Below are 16888 nucleotides of genomic sequence, written 5' to 3'. Positions count from 1 at the left end.
CACACTGACTAACACGACAATAGTCCCACCTGCCCACATTTGGCCCATATTACTAAACCTGCCTTATCCGTGACCCAATTCAATGCTCAGTGGTGCTTCATTGCCATGTGTGCAAATGCACGGTGAAATTATTTTCTTACATACAGTCCAGTAGTGTTGCCATACCTAAGCACATCCCCGATTAGCAAGTGTACAGGAATAGTCCACTGGTCCTGCATGCAGGAGGTGCCAGGTTATAGTCCAGTCCGCATTCTAGGTATGAAGAGTGGTACCTGATCCAGGCAAGCCCCTGGCTACTGAGGGCCTCCAGCCATCGCCTTCCCTTGAACGTGTGGATCGACCAGTGAACTGACGTCCCTCTCCCCGCCCGTCCACCTTTGTTCCCCGGGGGTATCTCCATAGCCAACCTCGAGGGTGTGGTAGGCCAGACTCCGGTGCCCTCTCCTCCACCACCGGCCCCACTCCTCGCCCTTTGTATCCATCGTCGCCGGCTCCATCCGCCCGGCCTCTGGTCTTCAGGGGACCAGCAGTGGCCGGCTCAGCAGCCCCCCCTCTACACGTACTGACTCCCTGCACGTCTCTTTACAGGAAGCTGTCCCATGAGAAGTTGGTGCAACTGTACGGGGTCTGCACCCAGGGCAGCCCCATCTACCTGGTCTTCGAGTTCATGGAGTTCGGCTGCCTCTCCGAGTACCTGCAGGCAAAGCGGGCATCCTTCACCCACCACGCCCTGCTCACCATGTGCTGGGACGTGTGTGAGGGCATGCGCTACCTGGAGAGCAACAACTTCATCCACAGGGACCTGGTAATACACCTCCATCTCCCCCCACCCCACCCCACTAATGCCTCCCCCCCACCTGTTCCCTCACCTGTCCCCTCACCTGTCCCCCCACCTTCCCCCCCCCCCACCTGTCACCCCCACCTCTCCCCCCCACCTCTCCCCTCTCCCTCTCACCCCACCTCGCCCCGCCTATCACTATCTCCCCATATCCCCCTCCCACCTAATCCCCCCTCACTCTGCGCTACCTGGAGAGCAATAACTTCATCCACAGGGACCTTGTAACCACCCCCTCCCCCCCACCTCTCCCCCTCTTCATTCCCCCTAAACCCTCTAACCTCCCCTCCCTGTCCCCCTTCCCCGAACCACCCCCCCGCCTGCTCTACCACTGTTCCACTGTGTCTGTGTTCCCCTCCTGTGTGTGTGTGCTGGGTGGGGTGCAGGATGCTGGGTGGGGTGCAGGGTGCTGGGTGGGGTGCAGGGTGCAGGATGCTGGGTGGGGTGCAGAGTGCAGAGTGCTGGGTGGGTGCAGGGTGCTGGGTGGGGTGCAGAGTGCTGGGTGGGTGCAGGGTGCTGGGTGGGGTGCAGGATGCAGGATGCTGGGTGGGGTGCAGGGTGCAGGATGCTGGGTGGGGTGCAGGGTGCAGGATGCTGGGTGGGGTGCAGAGTGCAGAGTGCTGGGTGGGGTGCAGAGTGCAGAGTGCTGGGTGGGTGCAGGGTGCTGGGTGGGGTGCAGGGTGCTGGGTGGGTGCAGAGTGCTGGGTGGGTGCAGGGTGCTGGGTGGGGTGCAGAGTGCAGAGTGCTGGGTGGGTGCAGGGTGCTGGGTGGGGTGCAGGGTGCTGGGTGGGTTGCAGAGTGCTGGGTGGGTGCAGGGTGCTGGGTGGGGTGCAGAGTGCTGGGTGGGTGCAGGGTGCTGGGTGGGGTGCAGGGTGCTGGGTGGGTGCAGGGTGCTGGGTGGGTGCAGGGTGCTGGATGGGGTGCAGAGTGCTGGGTGGGTGCAGGGTGCTGGGTGGGGTGCAGGGTGCTGGGTGGGTGCAGGGTGCTGGGTGGGTGCAGGGTGCTGGGTGGGTGCAGGGTGCTGGGTGGGTGCTGGGTGGGTGCAGGGTGCTGGGTGGGGTGCAGGGTGCTGGGTGGGGTGCAGAGTGCTGGGTGGGGTGCAGGGTGCTGGGTGGGTGCAGGGTGCTGGGTGGGGTGCAGAGTGCTTGGTGGGGTGCAGGGTGCTGGGTGGGTGCAGGGTGCTGGGTGGGTGCAGGGTGCTGGGTGGGTGCAGGGTGCTGGGTGGGGTGCAGGGTGCTTGGTGGTGCTGGGTGGGTGGTGCAGGGTGCAGCAGGGTGCTTGGTGTGAGTGTGGGTTCAGGGTGCTGGGTGGGTGCAGGGTGCTGTGTGGGTGCAGGGTGCTGGGTGGGTGCAGGGTGTTGGGTGGTTGCAGGGTGTTGGGTGGGGTGCTGGGTGGGGTGCAGGGTGCAGAGTGCTGGGTGGGTGCAGGGTGGGTGCAGGGTGCTGGGCGGGGTGCTGGGTGGGTGCAGGGTGCTGGGTGGGGTGCTGGGTGGGGTGCAGAGTGCTGGGTGGGTGCAGGGTGCTGGCAGTTCTGGAATCACACGGACTGTAACCGCTCTCTGCCGTCTCTCACAGGCAGCCCGCAACTGTCTGATCGGAAACTCGCTCATCATCAAAGTGTCCGACTTTGGAATGACCAGGTAATTGGGTTGGGTTAACATATGATGAGCGTTTGACGGCACTGGGCCTGTACTCGCTGGAGTTTAGAAGGATGAGGGGAGAACCTCACTGAATAGTGAAAGGCCAGGATAGAATGGATGTGGAGAGGATGTCTCCACTAGTGGGGGAGTGTAGGACCAGTGCACAGCCTCAGAATAAAAGGACGTACCTTTAAAAAGGAGATGAGAAGGAATTTCTTTAGTCAGTGAATTGTAAATCAGTGGAATTCATTGCCACAGATGGCTGCGGAGGCCAAGACATTTTAGGTTAGTTTATTGCCATGTGTATCGAGATAAGTGAAAACTGTTTTTGTTGCGTGCTATCCAGTGAGCGGAAAAACTATACATGATTATAATCAAGCCGTCCACAGTGTACAGATACAGGATATAGGAATAACATTCACTGCAAGATAAAGTCCAGTAATGTCCAGATAAAGGGTGAGGTTTGTGAACACTGGATTAGGGGGGAGAGAGAAGATTGGAGGGGGAGGGGGGGGGGGGGGGGGGGGGGGTATAAGGGGTCCCAGATAAGACCCTCCTGTCTCCTAGCGGTTTCTACAGGGATCCCAGGCCCAACCCTCTCTCTCTTTAGGGTGGCCCAGTGGCGCAGCAGTAGAGCCGCAATCTCACAGCGCCAGAGACTCGGATTTGATCCCGACTTTGTGTCTGCACATTCTCCCTGTGGCCGCGTGGGTTTCCTCTGGGTGCTGGGATTTCTGACGGGTGTTCTGGTTTCCTCCCGGGTTTGCACATTAATTAACCTCTTTAAACCGTCCCTAGTGCACAGGGAGTGGATGAGCAAGTGGGATCATGTAGAACTAGCGTGAACGGGTGATCGATGGTCGGCATGGATTCAGTGGCTAGGGCCTGTTTCCATGCTGTGTCTCTAACGAAACCTAACCCTCTCTCTCCCTCCCCCCCTCTCCTCCTCCCTTTCCACCACCCCCTCTCTCCCCCCCATTTCCCCTCTTTCTTCCCCGTCCCTCTTCCCCCCTCTCTCTTCCCCTCCCCCTCGCCCTCTCTCCCATCCACTCTACCCCCCATCCCCCCCTCTCTCCCCAGGTTTGTCCTCGATGACCAATACACCAGTTCCTCTGGGTCCAAGTTTCCCGTTAAGTGGTCGGCTCCCGAGGTTTTCCGATATTCCAAGTTCAGCAGCAAGTCCGACGTCTGGTCCTTTGGTGAGAACATGCCCTGTCCCTGGGTGAAGCGGGGGGGGGGGGGGGGGGTGCGAGAGGAACAGGACAGGACGGGGGATGCGGAGGAACTCAGTGGGTCGAGCAGCATCCGTGGGAGAGGAACTGTCTATCTGTAATGCTGCCCCCCATAACCCTGCCCCAAGGGCGAGCTGGGGGCCGAGCGATGTGGAGCGTCAAAGCAGTTTTGTGGAGAGGAGGGGGGGGGGGGGCAGGTGGGGGCGGGGGCAGGTGGGGGAGAGGATGGGGACGTGGGGGGTCAGAGTTGGGGACGGGTGGGTAAACTGGGACTGGTGGGGGAGGGTGGTCGGTGGGAGAGGGTGGTCAGTGGGGGTCGGGGGATGATGGAGGAGCATGCCTGTGGGGGAGGGGGTGGTGTCTCCACAGTGGGGAGAGCAGTAATGAGCCGTTCCTGCCCTCCCTCCCCCCCAGGAGTGCTGATGTGGGAGGTGTTCTCTGAGGGCAGGATGCCCTATGATGATTGCACTAACACGGAGGTCGTGGAAGAGATCGAGGCCGGCTTCCGGCTTCAGAAACCAAAGCTGGCCTCCAGTCCGGTTTATCGGCTGATGGGTCGCTGCTGGCTGGAGGTGAGTGTGGCCGAATGTTCTCTCTCCTTCCCTGGGGACCGGCTGTTGTACACTGGGCTGTCTACACCCCAGGGCTGTCCCAGGGAGACCGCACTCACCGGGTCAAAGGGTCAATGGTTCTGTCTAAGACCACAAGAAATTGCAGTTGACGACGTAGCCCAGTCCCTCACACAGACCAGACTCCCAACCATCGACTTCATCTACCCCACGCCACCTAAGGACAGCAACCAACATAATCGAAGACTTATCTCTGTCCCATTGATAGCGAGCAAAACAAAGCTTTTCACTGTACCCCGGGACACGTGACAATAACAAACCTGAACCATTGTCTACGGCAAGGACTCGATGGGCTGAATGGCCTCTGTCTCTGGTGTGAGGTCATTTCTCTGCCTTTCTCACTGGGTTGGAGGGGCTGATGTTTATCAGCTGCCCAGAGACCCGAGCGCCCGTCCTCCACTCACCCCTCTCCCTCAACCCCAGCAGATGTGCAACCAACAGAGGTGATGCAGCAGTGATGCAGCCTGCTCTGTGCAGCGGGAGGCTGCGGGAGTGTCATGCAAGCTGAGATGCGAGGCTACGTGAGTGCGATGCCTGGGTTTGCTCTTTGCTCTCAGACTTCCTGTGGTTAGGTGTTGTGCTGACAGCGAGCAGCGTTACAGCGGAAACCCCCTTGGTGGAAAGCCCCAGGGAGCAGGCAGAGCAGATCAGAGCAGAGCAGTGCAGGTACGGCGTGCCATGTGGTCCAGAGCACTGAGGTACAGTGCAGTGAGGTCCAGTGCCATGAGGTCCAGTGCAGTGAGATACAGTGCAGTGAGGTCCAGTGCAGTGGAGTACAGTGCAGTGAGGTACAGAAGAGTGAGGTGCAGAGCAGTGGGGTACGGGGAGGTGGAGTACAATGGGGTACGGGGCGGTGGGGTGGGGGCAATGGGGTACAATGGGGTACGGGGCAGTGGGGTGGGGGCAATGGGGTACGGGGCAGTGGGGTAGGATGTGGTGGGGTACCACGGGCGCAGCAGGTTGGGCAGCCTCCATGGAGACAGATGCAGCGTTAACATTACACATCCATCTAAACCTTTCCTATCCATGTGCTGTCCAAGTGGCTTCAAATGTCGTAGTTCAGTGAAAATCTTTCCCCTCTCACCTTAAATCTATGTTCTTGATTCCTCCACTCTGGGTAAAAGACTGTGCATTCTCCCTATCTATTCCCTTCATGATTTTATACACCTCTCTAAGACTTTCTTTGCAAGGGCTACTTCCTGATAGAACAAGGGTTCCCAACCTGGGGTAAATTTTGCCTACCCAGGGTGTAAATTTGTTGATTCTGTATTTGTACATATTTTTTCTCATTGACAGTGTGTTTGGTTCTGGTATACCGGTATCTGTTCATCATTAGTTGTTCATAAATAAGTGAAATAACAGTGTTATGAGCTATTAAAGTTGCCAGGGGTAAACGGAGTGAAAAAGGTTGGGAACCCCTGTGATAGAAGTAAATAAAATGATGAGGCATCGATACGGTAGACAGTCAGAACCTTTTTGCCCAGGGTAGAAATGTCCAACACTAGAGGGGACAGTCGTAAGGTGAGAGGGGCATATTGTAAAGGAGATGTGTGGGGCAAGTATTTTTACACAGAGGGTGATGAATGCCTAGAACGCACTGCCAGGGGTGGTGGTGGAGGCAGATATGATAGTGGTGTTTAAGAGGCTTTTGGATAAACACATGGATATGCAGGGAATGAATCACGAGAGGAGATCAGTTTAACTTGGCATAATGTTAGGCAGCGACATGGTGTAATACAGCATGGAAACAGGCCCTTCGGCCCAACTCGTCCATACTGACCAAAATGCCCTATCCAAACCCGTATTCGGTCCATATCCCTCTAATCCTTTCCTCTCCATGTAGCTGATCATTGTGGGCCGAATAGCCTGTTCCTGTGCTGTATTATCCTACGGCCTCCTCTGGCCCAGGGTATAAGCCCCGGCACATCCACAACCCCCCCCTCCCCTGGATTGGGTCAGTTATTGCCCCCGGTTGTGGATTGTTCACCCATCGTCACTTCGTTAGAAAGTAACAACAATGCTCTCTCTCTCTCCTCTCTCTTTACCCAGAGACCCGAGGACAGGCCTCCGTTTTATGACCTGCTGAATGATATCAGCGAGCTTTCTGAGTGCGAGGAACCCTGAACAGACTGTGGGACCGCTGTGCTTTCACACGGAGCGACGCACTCTACACACACGAACACTCCCAATACTGGGCAACCTTCTTAAATATTTATTTATTACATTACTGACATGATTTTGTTCTCCTGGGGAACTGGAATCCTCCGGAGAAGTTGGGCACGTCCTGTGGAATCTTCATTGGTGTGGCTGGGTGTAGATGAAGGAGGAATCCTGCCTGCTACCAACCCACAGGCACAGAAACTCACACCCCTCAACATGTATGATGAGCGTTTGACGGCACTGGGCCTGTACTCGCTGGAGTTCAGAAAGATGAGGGGGGACCACATTGAAACTTACCGCCTGGATTGAGTGGATGGGGAGAGGATGTTTCCACTAGCGGGAAAGTCTAGAACCAGAGGGTACAGCCACAGAATAAAACCATGCACCTATAGAAAGGAGATGAGGAGGAATTTATTTAGACAGAGGGTGGTGAATCTGTGGAATATTGCCATAGAAGGTTGTGGAGGCCAAGTCATTGGGTATTTTTAAGGTGGAGATGGACAGATTCTTGATTAGAACGGGTGTCAGGGGTTATGGGGAGAAGGCAGGAAAATGGGGTTGAGGGGGATAGATTAGCCATGGTCAAATGGTGGAGCAGACTTGATGGGCCGAATGGCCTAATTCTGCTCCTGTCTTATGACCTTATGAACTCAAGGGAACCTCCACCCCTTCACCCCCACCCTCTCCCACTCCCCTCCACACTCACCAGCCTCAGGATCAGCTACACATCCCGAGGTTCCCTGGGACACCTGAGTGTGGGTGAGATGGAACTTGAAACCACCCCTCACCCCTCTTACTGTCCATGGAATCACTCCCTTTCTCTCCCCCTCCCTCCTCTCACCCCACTATCATCCAATCACCCAGTACAGTGGCAGAGCTGCTGCCTCGCAGTGCCAGAGACACCGGGTTGAAACTGACCCCGGATGCTGTTTGTGTGGAGTTTGCATGTTCTCTCTGTGACCATGTGTGTTTTCTCTGAGTACTCCAATTTCATCCCACATCCCAAAGACTAATTGGTCGATTAATTGGCTTCTGTAAATTCCCATTAGTGTGTACGATGAGAAAGTGGGATAACATGGAGCTAGTGTGAACAGGTGATCGATGGTCGGCATGGACTGGGTGGGCTGAAGGGCCTGTTTCTACACTGTATCTTTAAACTAAACTAAATGAATAAACACTCAGGACTGTGCTGCTGTGAACATTCATTCTTATTGTACAATGTAAATAAAATAAACAAGCTCTCGGAGGTGAACAGAGAAGCTCCTGGTACAGAACTATTCTCCTGTGAATTAGTGGGTATAATGTATTATTGTCACGTGTCCCCACATATGGTGAGGAGCTTTGTCTGTGTGTTGTCCAGTTAAATCATACCACACATGAGAACAATACAACCCACACACAATACAACAGGTAGTGTAAAAGGGAAAAGACCAGAATGAAGAATATAGTGTTACAGCGTTATAGTGTTACAGTTACAGAGAAAATGTCCTAGGTTTGCCATGATGTAGGTGGGAGATGGGGACAGTACCCTCGCTTGTGGAAAGACCGTTCAGACACCTGATAACGGAGGGGAAGAAGCTGTTCCTGAGTCTGGTGGTGCATGCACTTTCAAGCTTCTGTACCTTCTGCCGGACGGGATCGGGGAGAAGAAGGAATGACTGGGTTGCGTCTGGGACAAGTCTTTGATTACAGTATGTTGGTTGCTTTCCCGAGGCAGGGTGAAGTGCAGATGGACTGGGTTACATCCACAACTCTGCGATTTCACACAGACGTGGGTAGAGCAGATTATCTTGGGCGAATGCAGACCTCGTTAATCTGCAGCGGCTAATTCTGATGTTTAAATCTGGATTATATTTTTAATTTCCATCCTATTTTTAACACGACAATTCAGATTTTAATGCGGAGGGTGTGCGGAACTGTGAACAGGTTTCCCTGCCCATCAATGCAGTTAACTCGAGTGAGTGGGTTTTAGCTATCGCTGGGGAGAGGACAGGACAGGTTTGGGCAAAGCTGACCCGACTCAGTGACGTCACCGACACTAAGCTGCTCGGCAGTAAATCCCAGCCTTGCTCCACAAAGTGGCCTGCCGTTCAAGGTCACACCAACCAACCCCTGAGGAAGGGTCCTGACCCAAAACATCACCTATTCCATTTCTCCAGAGATGCTGCACACCCTCTATTACTCCAGCACTTTGTGTCCTCTTTTGGTAAACCAGCATCTGCAGTTCCTTGTGTCTCCACCTATCACTCACCAGGCTTTGTCCCACTCCTACCTGTCTTCCAGCTTCCCCCCCCCCTCAATAAAATCACATTGAAGAAGGCTCCCGACCCAAAATGTTACCTATCCAATTTTTCCGAGGATGCTGCCTGACCCTCTGAGTTACTCCAGCATTTGTGTCTATCTTTGGTATAAACTAGAATCTGCAGTTCTTTGTTTCTCCATTCTCCATTCAATTGACTCCATCTACGCCACGCTGCCACCAGCATAAAGAAGGACTAGTCTCACCCCATCACTCCCTGTTTTCCCGTCTCCCAGAGGTACAGAAGTGTGAAAACGCACACCTCCAGATTCAGAGACTGTTTCTTCCCAGCTGTTATCAGGCAACTGAATCATCCTCTCACCAACTAGAGAGCCTGACCACCCATCGACCTCATTGGAGACCCTTTGACTATCTTTAATCGGACTTTGCCGGACTTTATCTTGCACTAAACATTATTCCCTTTATCCTCAATCTGTTGGACGGCTTGATTGTAATCATGTGTAGCCTTCCCACTGACCGCAACAAAAGCTTTTCACTGTACCCTAATACAGACCCAGGTTCGATCCTGACCTCCGGTGCTGTCTGTGTGGAGTTTGTACGTTCTCCCTGTGACCGTGTGGGTTTCCACCGGGTGCTCCAGTTTCCTCCCACACTCCAAAGACGGACAGGTTTGTAGGTTAATTGCCCCTGGTGTGTTGGGATAGATTGTCCCTGGATGTGAAAGTGGGATAACAAGAACTAGTGCGTGAATGAGGGGAAGAACCTGTGGGGGTTGAACATGATGTGATGGACCCAGAACATCCCCCCCATCCACACACAGTGCGGCGCTCCCTCACCCCCCCTCCCACAGTGCGGCGCTCCCTCACCCCCCCTCCTCCCACAGTGCGGCGCTCCCTCACCCCCCCTCCCACAGTGCGGCGCTCCCTCACCCCCCCCCCCCCCCACATACAGTGCGGCGCTCCCTCACCCCCCCCTCCCACAGTGCGGCGCTCCCTCACCCCCCCCCTCCCACAGTGCGGCGCTCCCTCACCCCCCCTCCCACAGTGCGGCGCTCCCTCACCCCCCCTCCCACAGTGCGGCGCTCCCTCACCCCCCCTCCCACAGTGCGGCGCTCCCTCACCCCCCCTCCCACAGTGCGGCGCTCCCTCACCGCCCCTCCCACAGTGCGGCGCTCCCTCGGTGGGGAGGGGTCGGGGCTGCGGTGCGGCCATCTTTGGCTTTGTGTCGGAGCGGCGGATCTGCGGGAAGGAGGTGAGTCCGCAGCCCCCCCGCTCCCGCTCCCGGGGACCCCCCACCCCGACCCCGGCCCCGACCCCAGCCCCGCAGCGCAGGCATCCACAACCTGCCGCTCCCGGAGCCGCATCAGCAGCGATTCTCTGCAACCCAGGCTGCGGATCCGCATCCCCTCCGCACCTGTATCCGCCATCCCCGCAACTGTATCCCATCCACATGAGGGAGCAGGAGCGGTAACCCTGACCCGCACCGCGTCCTCATCCCGGCACCGGCTCCGCAGCGCAGACGCCCCCCGCCCGGTATCGCCGCAATCAGCCGTGCGGATCCGCAGTTACAGGGAGAGGGTTACAGACGGGGAGGGAGGGAGGGGATTACAGACGGGGAGGGCGAGCCAGAGATGGTTACAGAGGCAGGGAGGGTATAGGAAGTTGCAGGGGGGGGGGTGACAGAGGGGGGTTAGAAGGCGTAACAGAGACGGGGATAGAGAGGGGGGAAGGAGGTTTACAGAGACAGGGAGTGGTGTGCCAAGACTACAGAGATATGGAACCAGCTGTGAAGGTTGGTGATGAGCTGGACAGGGAGGAGGTGAATGTGGAAGGATGGAGTCCCTCCCCCAGGGCCAGCGCTGGATATTTCTGTTCATTAAACTCTGAATGATTTCCATCAGAGTCTGAGGTGACCCGTTCCCTCCCCCCAGGGTCAGTGCGAGCTGTGTCCTGGTCGCAGGCCACTGTCCTGTGGTCAGTGCGAGCTGTGTCCACGTCGCTGCCCACTGGCCGGATCCCACAGCTCACCGATGTCCAGTCACATGCAGACCCTCCACCCCGGGCAAACCTGGCCGCTGGGTCAGGCCGCCTCGGCTGATGCACCTACCACACACTTAATGGCGAATCTGTGGAATTCTTTGCCACGGAAGGCTGTGGAGGCCAAGTCAGTGGATATATTTAAGGCAGAGATAGATAGATTCTTGATTAGTCCAGGTGATAGAGGTTATGGGGAGAAGGGAGGAGAATGGGGTTAGGAGGGAGATGTAGATCAGCCACTACCACACTGACCTTTCTGTCCTGGGCCTCCTCCTTTGGCAGAGTGAGGCCACATGCAAACTGGAGAAACAGCACCTCATATTTCGCTTGGGCAGCTTACGACCCAATGGTATAAACAATGAAGGTACACAAAAATGCTGGGAAACTCAGCTGGTGCAGCAGCATCTATGGAGCGAGGGAACTAGGCAACGTTTCGGGCCAAAACCTTTTATATTTGGCCTTTGTCGACCAGTCTGCTAATCCCCTTCATCTGTATCCACCAATCACTCGCCAAGCTTTGTCCTGCATCTACCCCCTTTCCATCCTTCTTCTTCCCCCCCCCCCCCCGTTCTTCTCCCCCCCCCTCCGCAATGAGCCTGAAGAAGGATCCTGACCTGAAACGTCACCCACCCATGTTCTCCAGAGATGCTGCCTGACCTGCTGAGTTACTCCAGCACTTAGTGTCTATCTTCAGACATCGTTCGCTGTGGCTTTGTCAATTTAATTTATTGCCTCCTCAAAAATCTCCATCAAATAGTTGCACTATGATTCCCCACACACAAAGCTCTGCTGACTGGCCTTTCCAGCAGCCTTGTGTGGCAACATATCGAGAAGGGCCACACATCAAAATTCACCACAGGCAATGCTTCCCTTATCTAGTCTGCCAGCTGCAACCTCCAAATTAAACTGGCCATCTGTCAAAGGGACTTCCTCCCACCGTCCACGGGTATCCCGCCCCCTCAGAGGCACTTCTTGTTTGCCCTGTTCTTCTTTTATGCGTAAGTTCATAAGCAGCAGAATAAGCCCATTGAGTCTACTCCACCATTCAATCATGGCTGATCAATCATTCCTTCTCAACCCCATTCTCCTGTCTTCTCCCCATAATCCCTGACACCCGTCCTAATCAAGAATCTGCCCCGCCCCCGATGTTGTAGTTAAGGGTCTGAGGAAGGGTCTCAACCTGAAACATCACCTATCCAAGTTCTCCAGAGATGCTACTGACCCGCTGAGTTATAGTCACCGAGCACCAAAACAGCCCTTCAGCCCACTTGCCTATGCCGACCAAAATGCCCCATCTACACTAGTCCCCCCTGGCTGCGTTTGGCCCATATCTCTCTAAATCTGTCTGGTCCATGTACATGTCCAAATAGTTCCTATTAAATATTTCCCATTCATCATAGGGTCATACAGCACGGAAAGAGGCCCTTCAGCCCAACTTGCCTATTCCGACCAAGCTGCCGCATCTACACTAATCTCACCTGCCCGTGTTGGCCCATATCGCTCTGAACACCACTAAAGGGGGATGTGGGGGAGACAGGGAGGGGGTGGCACGTGGGGGGATTAACTGCGAGCCTAAACTGGTATGGCCCAGTGCCAGCGGTGTATTTAGATCAGGTTTATTGTGATCTGCTCCAGTACAGTGAGGTACAGGTACACTGAGAGCTTTGTTTACAGTAGTATCACACGCACATAGACACAGACAGCACACAGACACGTCAATTATACAAGTAAATCACACTTAAATCATGCAGGAATCTTGCATAAATCACGCATCAATATGTATAATTCAAGCATAAATTATTTGTAAATTTTACACAAAATGTCTAAAAGACTGAAGACTGCAAAAAGACATTTGTGCAGAACACAATTAGCAAACAAGGCAGTGCAAGAGGTGGCCCCTCGTGATCCGTGGCTGTAGGATTAGGGTTGTCGGGTCAGTTCAAGAACCTGATGGTTGTAGGAAAGTGGCTGTTCCTGAAACTGGTGGTGTGGGACTTCAGGATTCGGTATCTCCTGCCCTTCCCCTCTGCAATCAGGTCCTTCCATAAGCTAGGGCAGTGATTCCCAACCTGGGGCCATGGCAAATTTCAGGGGGGCCACAGAAACATTTTGGGATTTCGGGGGCCACAGGTTCAATGAAGGGGGCCACAGAGCTACCACAAGGACTTGTGCAGGTTGGGAGAGTGGGAAATGAAGTGGTAGATGGAATAAAGGTGTAGAGTATTTTCTACTTTCAATTTTCGGAAGTGCAAACGGACTAGGGAGTGCTGGTGCAAGATTCTCAAAAACTTAATTTACAAGTTGAATCGGTGGTAAGGAAGGAAAATCCAATGTGAGCATTTATTTCGAGAGGAGTAGACTTTAAAAGCAGGGATGTAATGCTGCGGTTTTATAAGAAACTGGTCAGACTGCATTTGGAGTATCGTGAGCAGTTTTGGGCCATATCTGAGGAAGGATGTGCTGGCATTGGAGAGGGTCTAAAGGAGGTTTACGACAATGATCCTGGGAATGGCTGGAGTTTAGAAGGATGAGGGGTGACCACATTGAAACTAACCGAATAGTGATAGGCCTGGATAGAGTGAATGGGGAGAGGATATTTCCAGTAGTGGGAGAGCCTAGGATCAAAGGGCACAGCCTCAGAATAAAAGGACATATCTTTAGAAAGGAGATGAGGAGGAATTTCTTTAGTCAAAGGGCGTTGAATCTGTGGAATTCATTGCCACAGACGGAGGTGCAGGCCAAGTCATTGGGTACTTTTAAAGCGGAGATTGACAGGATTAGTACGGGTGTCAAGGGTTATGGGGAGAAGGCAGGTGAATGGAGTTGAGAGGGAAAGACAGATCAGCCATGATTGAATGGTGGAGTAGACTCGATTGGCTAAATTCTACTCCTACTGTATAACTTGGGAACAGGATTGGGCAGCTATTTCTCCTTCAATCTTCTGTTTTCTATCTCTTCTTTTTCTCTCTCTATTCTCTCTCTTTTCTTCTTTCCTTCTTCTCACTGTTCGGTTTCACGCCCTTCTCTATTTTTCTACTATTCTCTTTCTTTTCTTTCTTTTACTGCTAAAAAAAAAAAAAAAAAGAAGTTATACATAAAATGTAACACGTCAACATATATTAGGTATCTACAAGGTACCACATCATTGTACTTACTTCTAATAAAATAAAATTTTTAAAATGAAAAAAAGGATTGGGCAGCGTGCGAAACAAAGCTCTTTACTGTACCTCAGTTAAATGTGACCTAAATAAACCTAAACCAGTAGCAGTGAGAAGAGGGCACAGCCCGGATGGTGGGGATCCTCGATAGGTCCAGGGGATGATATTTATCCCTCGGAATCAAGAGTTGCGAGTGTTTATGAAACGGAACAACGAGACTGCTGTGAGGCAGGTTTTCCGGTCTATAACGTGCCGTTGTCGGTGGGACCGTGCTGTGCGTGGATTGGCTGTGGTGTTTCCTGTGCTGCGGTGTTCTTTGTGGCGGGGGGGGGGGGGGGGTGGGGTGTGTGAGGGGTGAGTGTGGGTGGGGTCGTGCCGGTGCAAGGCCGGGTGTGTGACTGAGAGCGGCCAGTTGACAGTGAGGAGGGGGAACGTTTCGATTGTGGTGAGTCTGACAGCGAGGGGAAGGGGAAGTCAGTGCGGATGTGTTCTCAACACAACAACCTGCGATTATTGCAGTTTGCTGAACGTTGTATGTTTCCCGGGTAACTTGGTGTTGGACCGATACCACGGCTGACCACGCCTTCCCCGCCGTCAGTGCCTGCTCTGGCCCAGTCTCAGGCCAGCATCCGTGTTGTCCAGAGGACCGAGGTTCAAGGTGAGAGCGGAAAGATGAAATAGAAACATGAGGCAGTAACATTTTTACACAGAGGGTGGTGGGTGTATGGAACTAGCTGCCAGAGGAGGTAGTTGAGGCAGGTACTATCGCAAAGTTTATGAAACATTTAGACAGGAATATGGATAGGAAAGGTTTAGAGGGATAAGGGGCCAAATGCGGGCAGATGGGACAAATGTAGATGAGGCACGTTGGTCGGTGCGGACGAGTTGGGCCGAAGGGCCTGTTTCTGTGTTGTGTGACTCTGACCCCCCCCCCCCCCCCCTCCCTGCTGTCAGTGCGAGCTCTGCCCGCTCTCAGGCTCAGAGCAGAGCTGAGGCCCTTCGGTCCAACTCACTCATGTCAACCAAGATGCTCTATCTACACTAGTCCTACCTGCCTGTGTTTGGTCCAGATCCCTCTAAACCTTTCCTGTCAATGTAGGTGTTCAAATGTATTTTAAAAGTTATTGTACCTGCCTCAACTGCCTCCTCCGGCAGCTCGTTCCATACACCCACCTCCCTCTGTGTAATAATGTTACCCCCTCATGTGTCTATTAAATCTTTCCCCTCTCACCTTCAACCTATGTCCTCTGGTTCTTGATTCCCCTACACTGGGGAAAAGACATGTGCATTCACTCGATCTGCTGCATAATGACAAATGACAAGTAATCAGTCTTGCATGTTGAGAAGGTGGAGAGGGCAGAGTCCACGGTCAGCTGGTCTGCTGCTTGTGTGGCTGGGAGGTTATCGACCACTCTGGCCATTGGCCAGTCAATCGTTGACCGGCAGGATCTGTGGCTTTAACTCATTGACTGCCTGGGTCTCTCGTGCTTCTCTTCTCGAGGGTGAGGTGTGGGTGAAGTGACCTCTCCCGGTCACCAGGCTTGAGCGGGCAGAGGGAGGAAGTCAGTGGGGTCGGGTCAGCCTCCACCCCTGGGTGTGCGGTCACTCTGGCCCCCTCTGCTGCTGGACACACCTTGGGTCAGTGTTAAGTCTGTGAGAGCAGACGTGTGCCGGTGTGGGTGACGGGAGCGAGGGAGAGAGACTGGACTGTGTCATGAAGTTGATGTCTGGGTTGTGTTCAGTTGCTTGCGAGGCTGTAATGTTGAGGCTTTATAAGGCGCGAGTCAGACTGCATTTGGAGTATTGTGAACAGTTTTGAGCCCCATTTCTGATGAGAGACGTGCTGGCGTTGGAGAGGGTCCAGAGGACGTTTACGAGAATGAGCCTGGGAATGATTGGGTTAACGTATGATGAGTGTTTGATGGCACTGGGCCAGTACTCGCTGGAGTTTAGAAGGATGAGGGGGAACCTCATGGAAACTTACCGAATAGTGGAAAGCCTGGATAGAGTGAATGTGGAGAGGATTTAGAGCCAGAGGGCACAGCTTCAGAATAAAACGATATTGCTTTAAAAAGATGAGGAATTTCCTTAGCCAGAGGGTGGTGAATCTGTGGAATTGATTGTCACAGATCAAGAGGCTGTCAATTGGTATTTTTGTGGAGATATTGATAGGTTCAAAGGATTGTAAAAGTTATGGGGAGAAGGCAAGAGAGTGGGGTTGAGAGGAAGAGTGCTGAAGTAAGCGTGTGTTTTTGGCGATGATCTGCCTTTGTCCTGGATGAACATGGAACATCACAGGAAGCGGCCCTTCAGCCCACAATGTCCGTGCTGAACATGTTCCTCCATTCCCTGAATATCCATGTGCCTATGTCAAACACCACTATCATACCTGCTTCCACCACCATCCCTGGCAGCGAGTTCCAGGCACCCACCACCCTCTGGGTAAAAAAACCTGCCCTGCACATCTCCTTTAAACTTTTCCCCTCTCGGATTAAAGCTGTGCCCTCTAGTCACAGAGTCATACAGCACGGAAACAGGCCCTTCAGCCCAACTTGTCCATGCCGACCAAGGTTCCACCTGCCCACGTTAGGCCCATATCTCTCCAAACGTTTCCTATCCATGTACTGGGTGTACATGTGCCATGTAACTGCTGTTATCGTACCTGTCTTAACTACCTACTCAGGCAACTGGTTCCTTACTCCCACCACCCTCGGTGTGAAAAACTTCCTATTAAATAGTTCCCCTCTCATCATAAACCCATTTCCTCTGGTTCTTGATTCCCCTACCCTGGGTAAAATACATTGTACTTTCTCCCTATCTATCCCCCGCATGATCTTATACACCACTACAAGATCACCCCTCACCTCCTGCAGCAGGGAATAAAGTTCCAACCTGCGTGTCTCTGAGTGAAGCCAATGCTGACACTTCCTCTGTGGTCC

The 16888-nt window shown here is 53.6% G+C and overlaps 1 protein-coding gene across 1 annotated transcript in view; it reads left to right on the top strand.

The window, feature by feature from the left end:
- itk (IL2 inducible T cell kinase) overlaps positions 1-6768 on the top strand; it is a 30294-nt gene extending 23526 nt beyond the window's left edge. The window contains exons 14-18 of the mRNA XM_033029506.1: positions 589-805; positions 2410-2474; positions 3555-3673; positions 4121-4278; positions 6385-6768. Coding sequence (XP_032885397.1) covers positions 589-805; positions 2410-2474; positions 3555-3673; positions 4121-4278; positions 6385-6459 — 634 coding nt within the window. The 3' untranslated portion in view covers positions 6460-6768. The remainder of the gene's footprint in view (positions 1-588; positions 806-2409; positions 2475-3554; positions 3674-4120; positions 4279-6384) is intronic.
- The last annotated feature ends 10120 nt before the right edge of the window (positions 6769-16888 follow it).

The sequence above is a fragment of the Amblyraja radiata genome, chromosome 11, assembly GCF_010909765.2.
Source record: "Amblyraja radiata isolate CabotCenter1 chromosome 11, sAmbRad1.1.pri, whole genome shotgun sequence".
Classification (NCBI taxonomy): Eukaryota; Metazoa; Chordata; class Chondrichthyes; order Rajiformes; family Rajidae; genus Amblyraja; species Amblyraja radiata.
The sequence above is the reverse complement of the archived record's forward strand: the minus strand, read 5'-3'. Positions and strand labels throughout refer to the sequence as shown.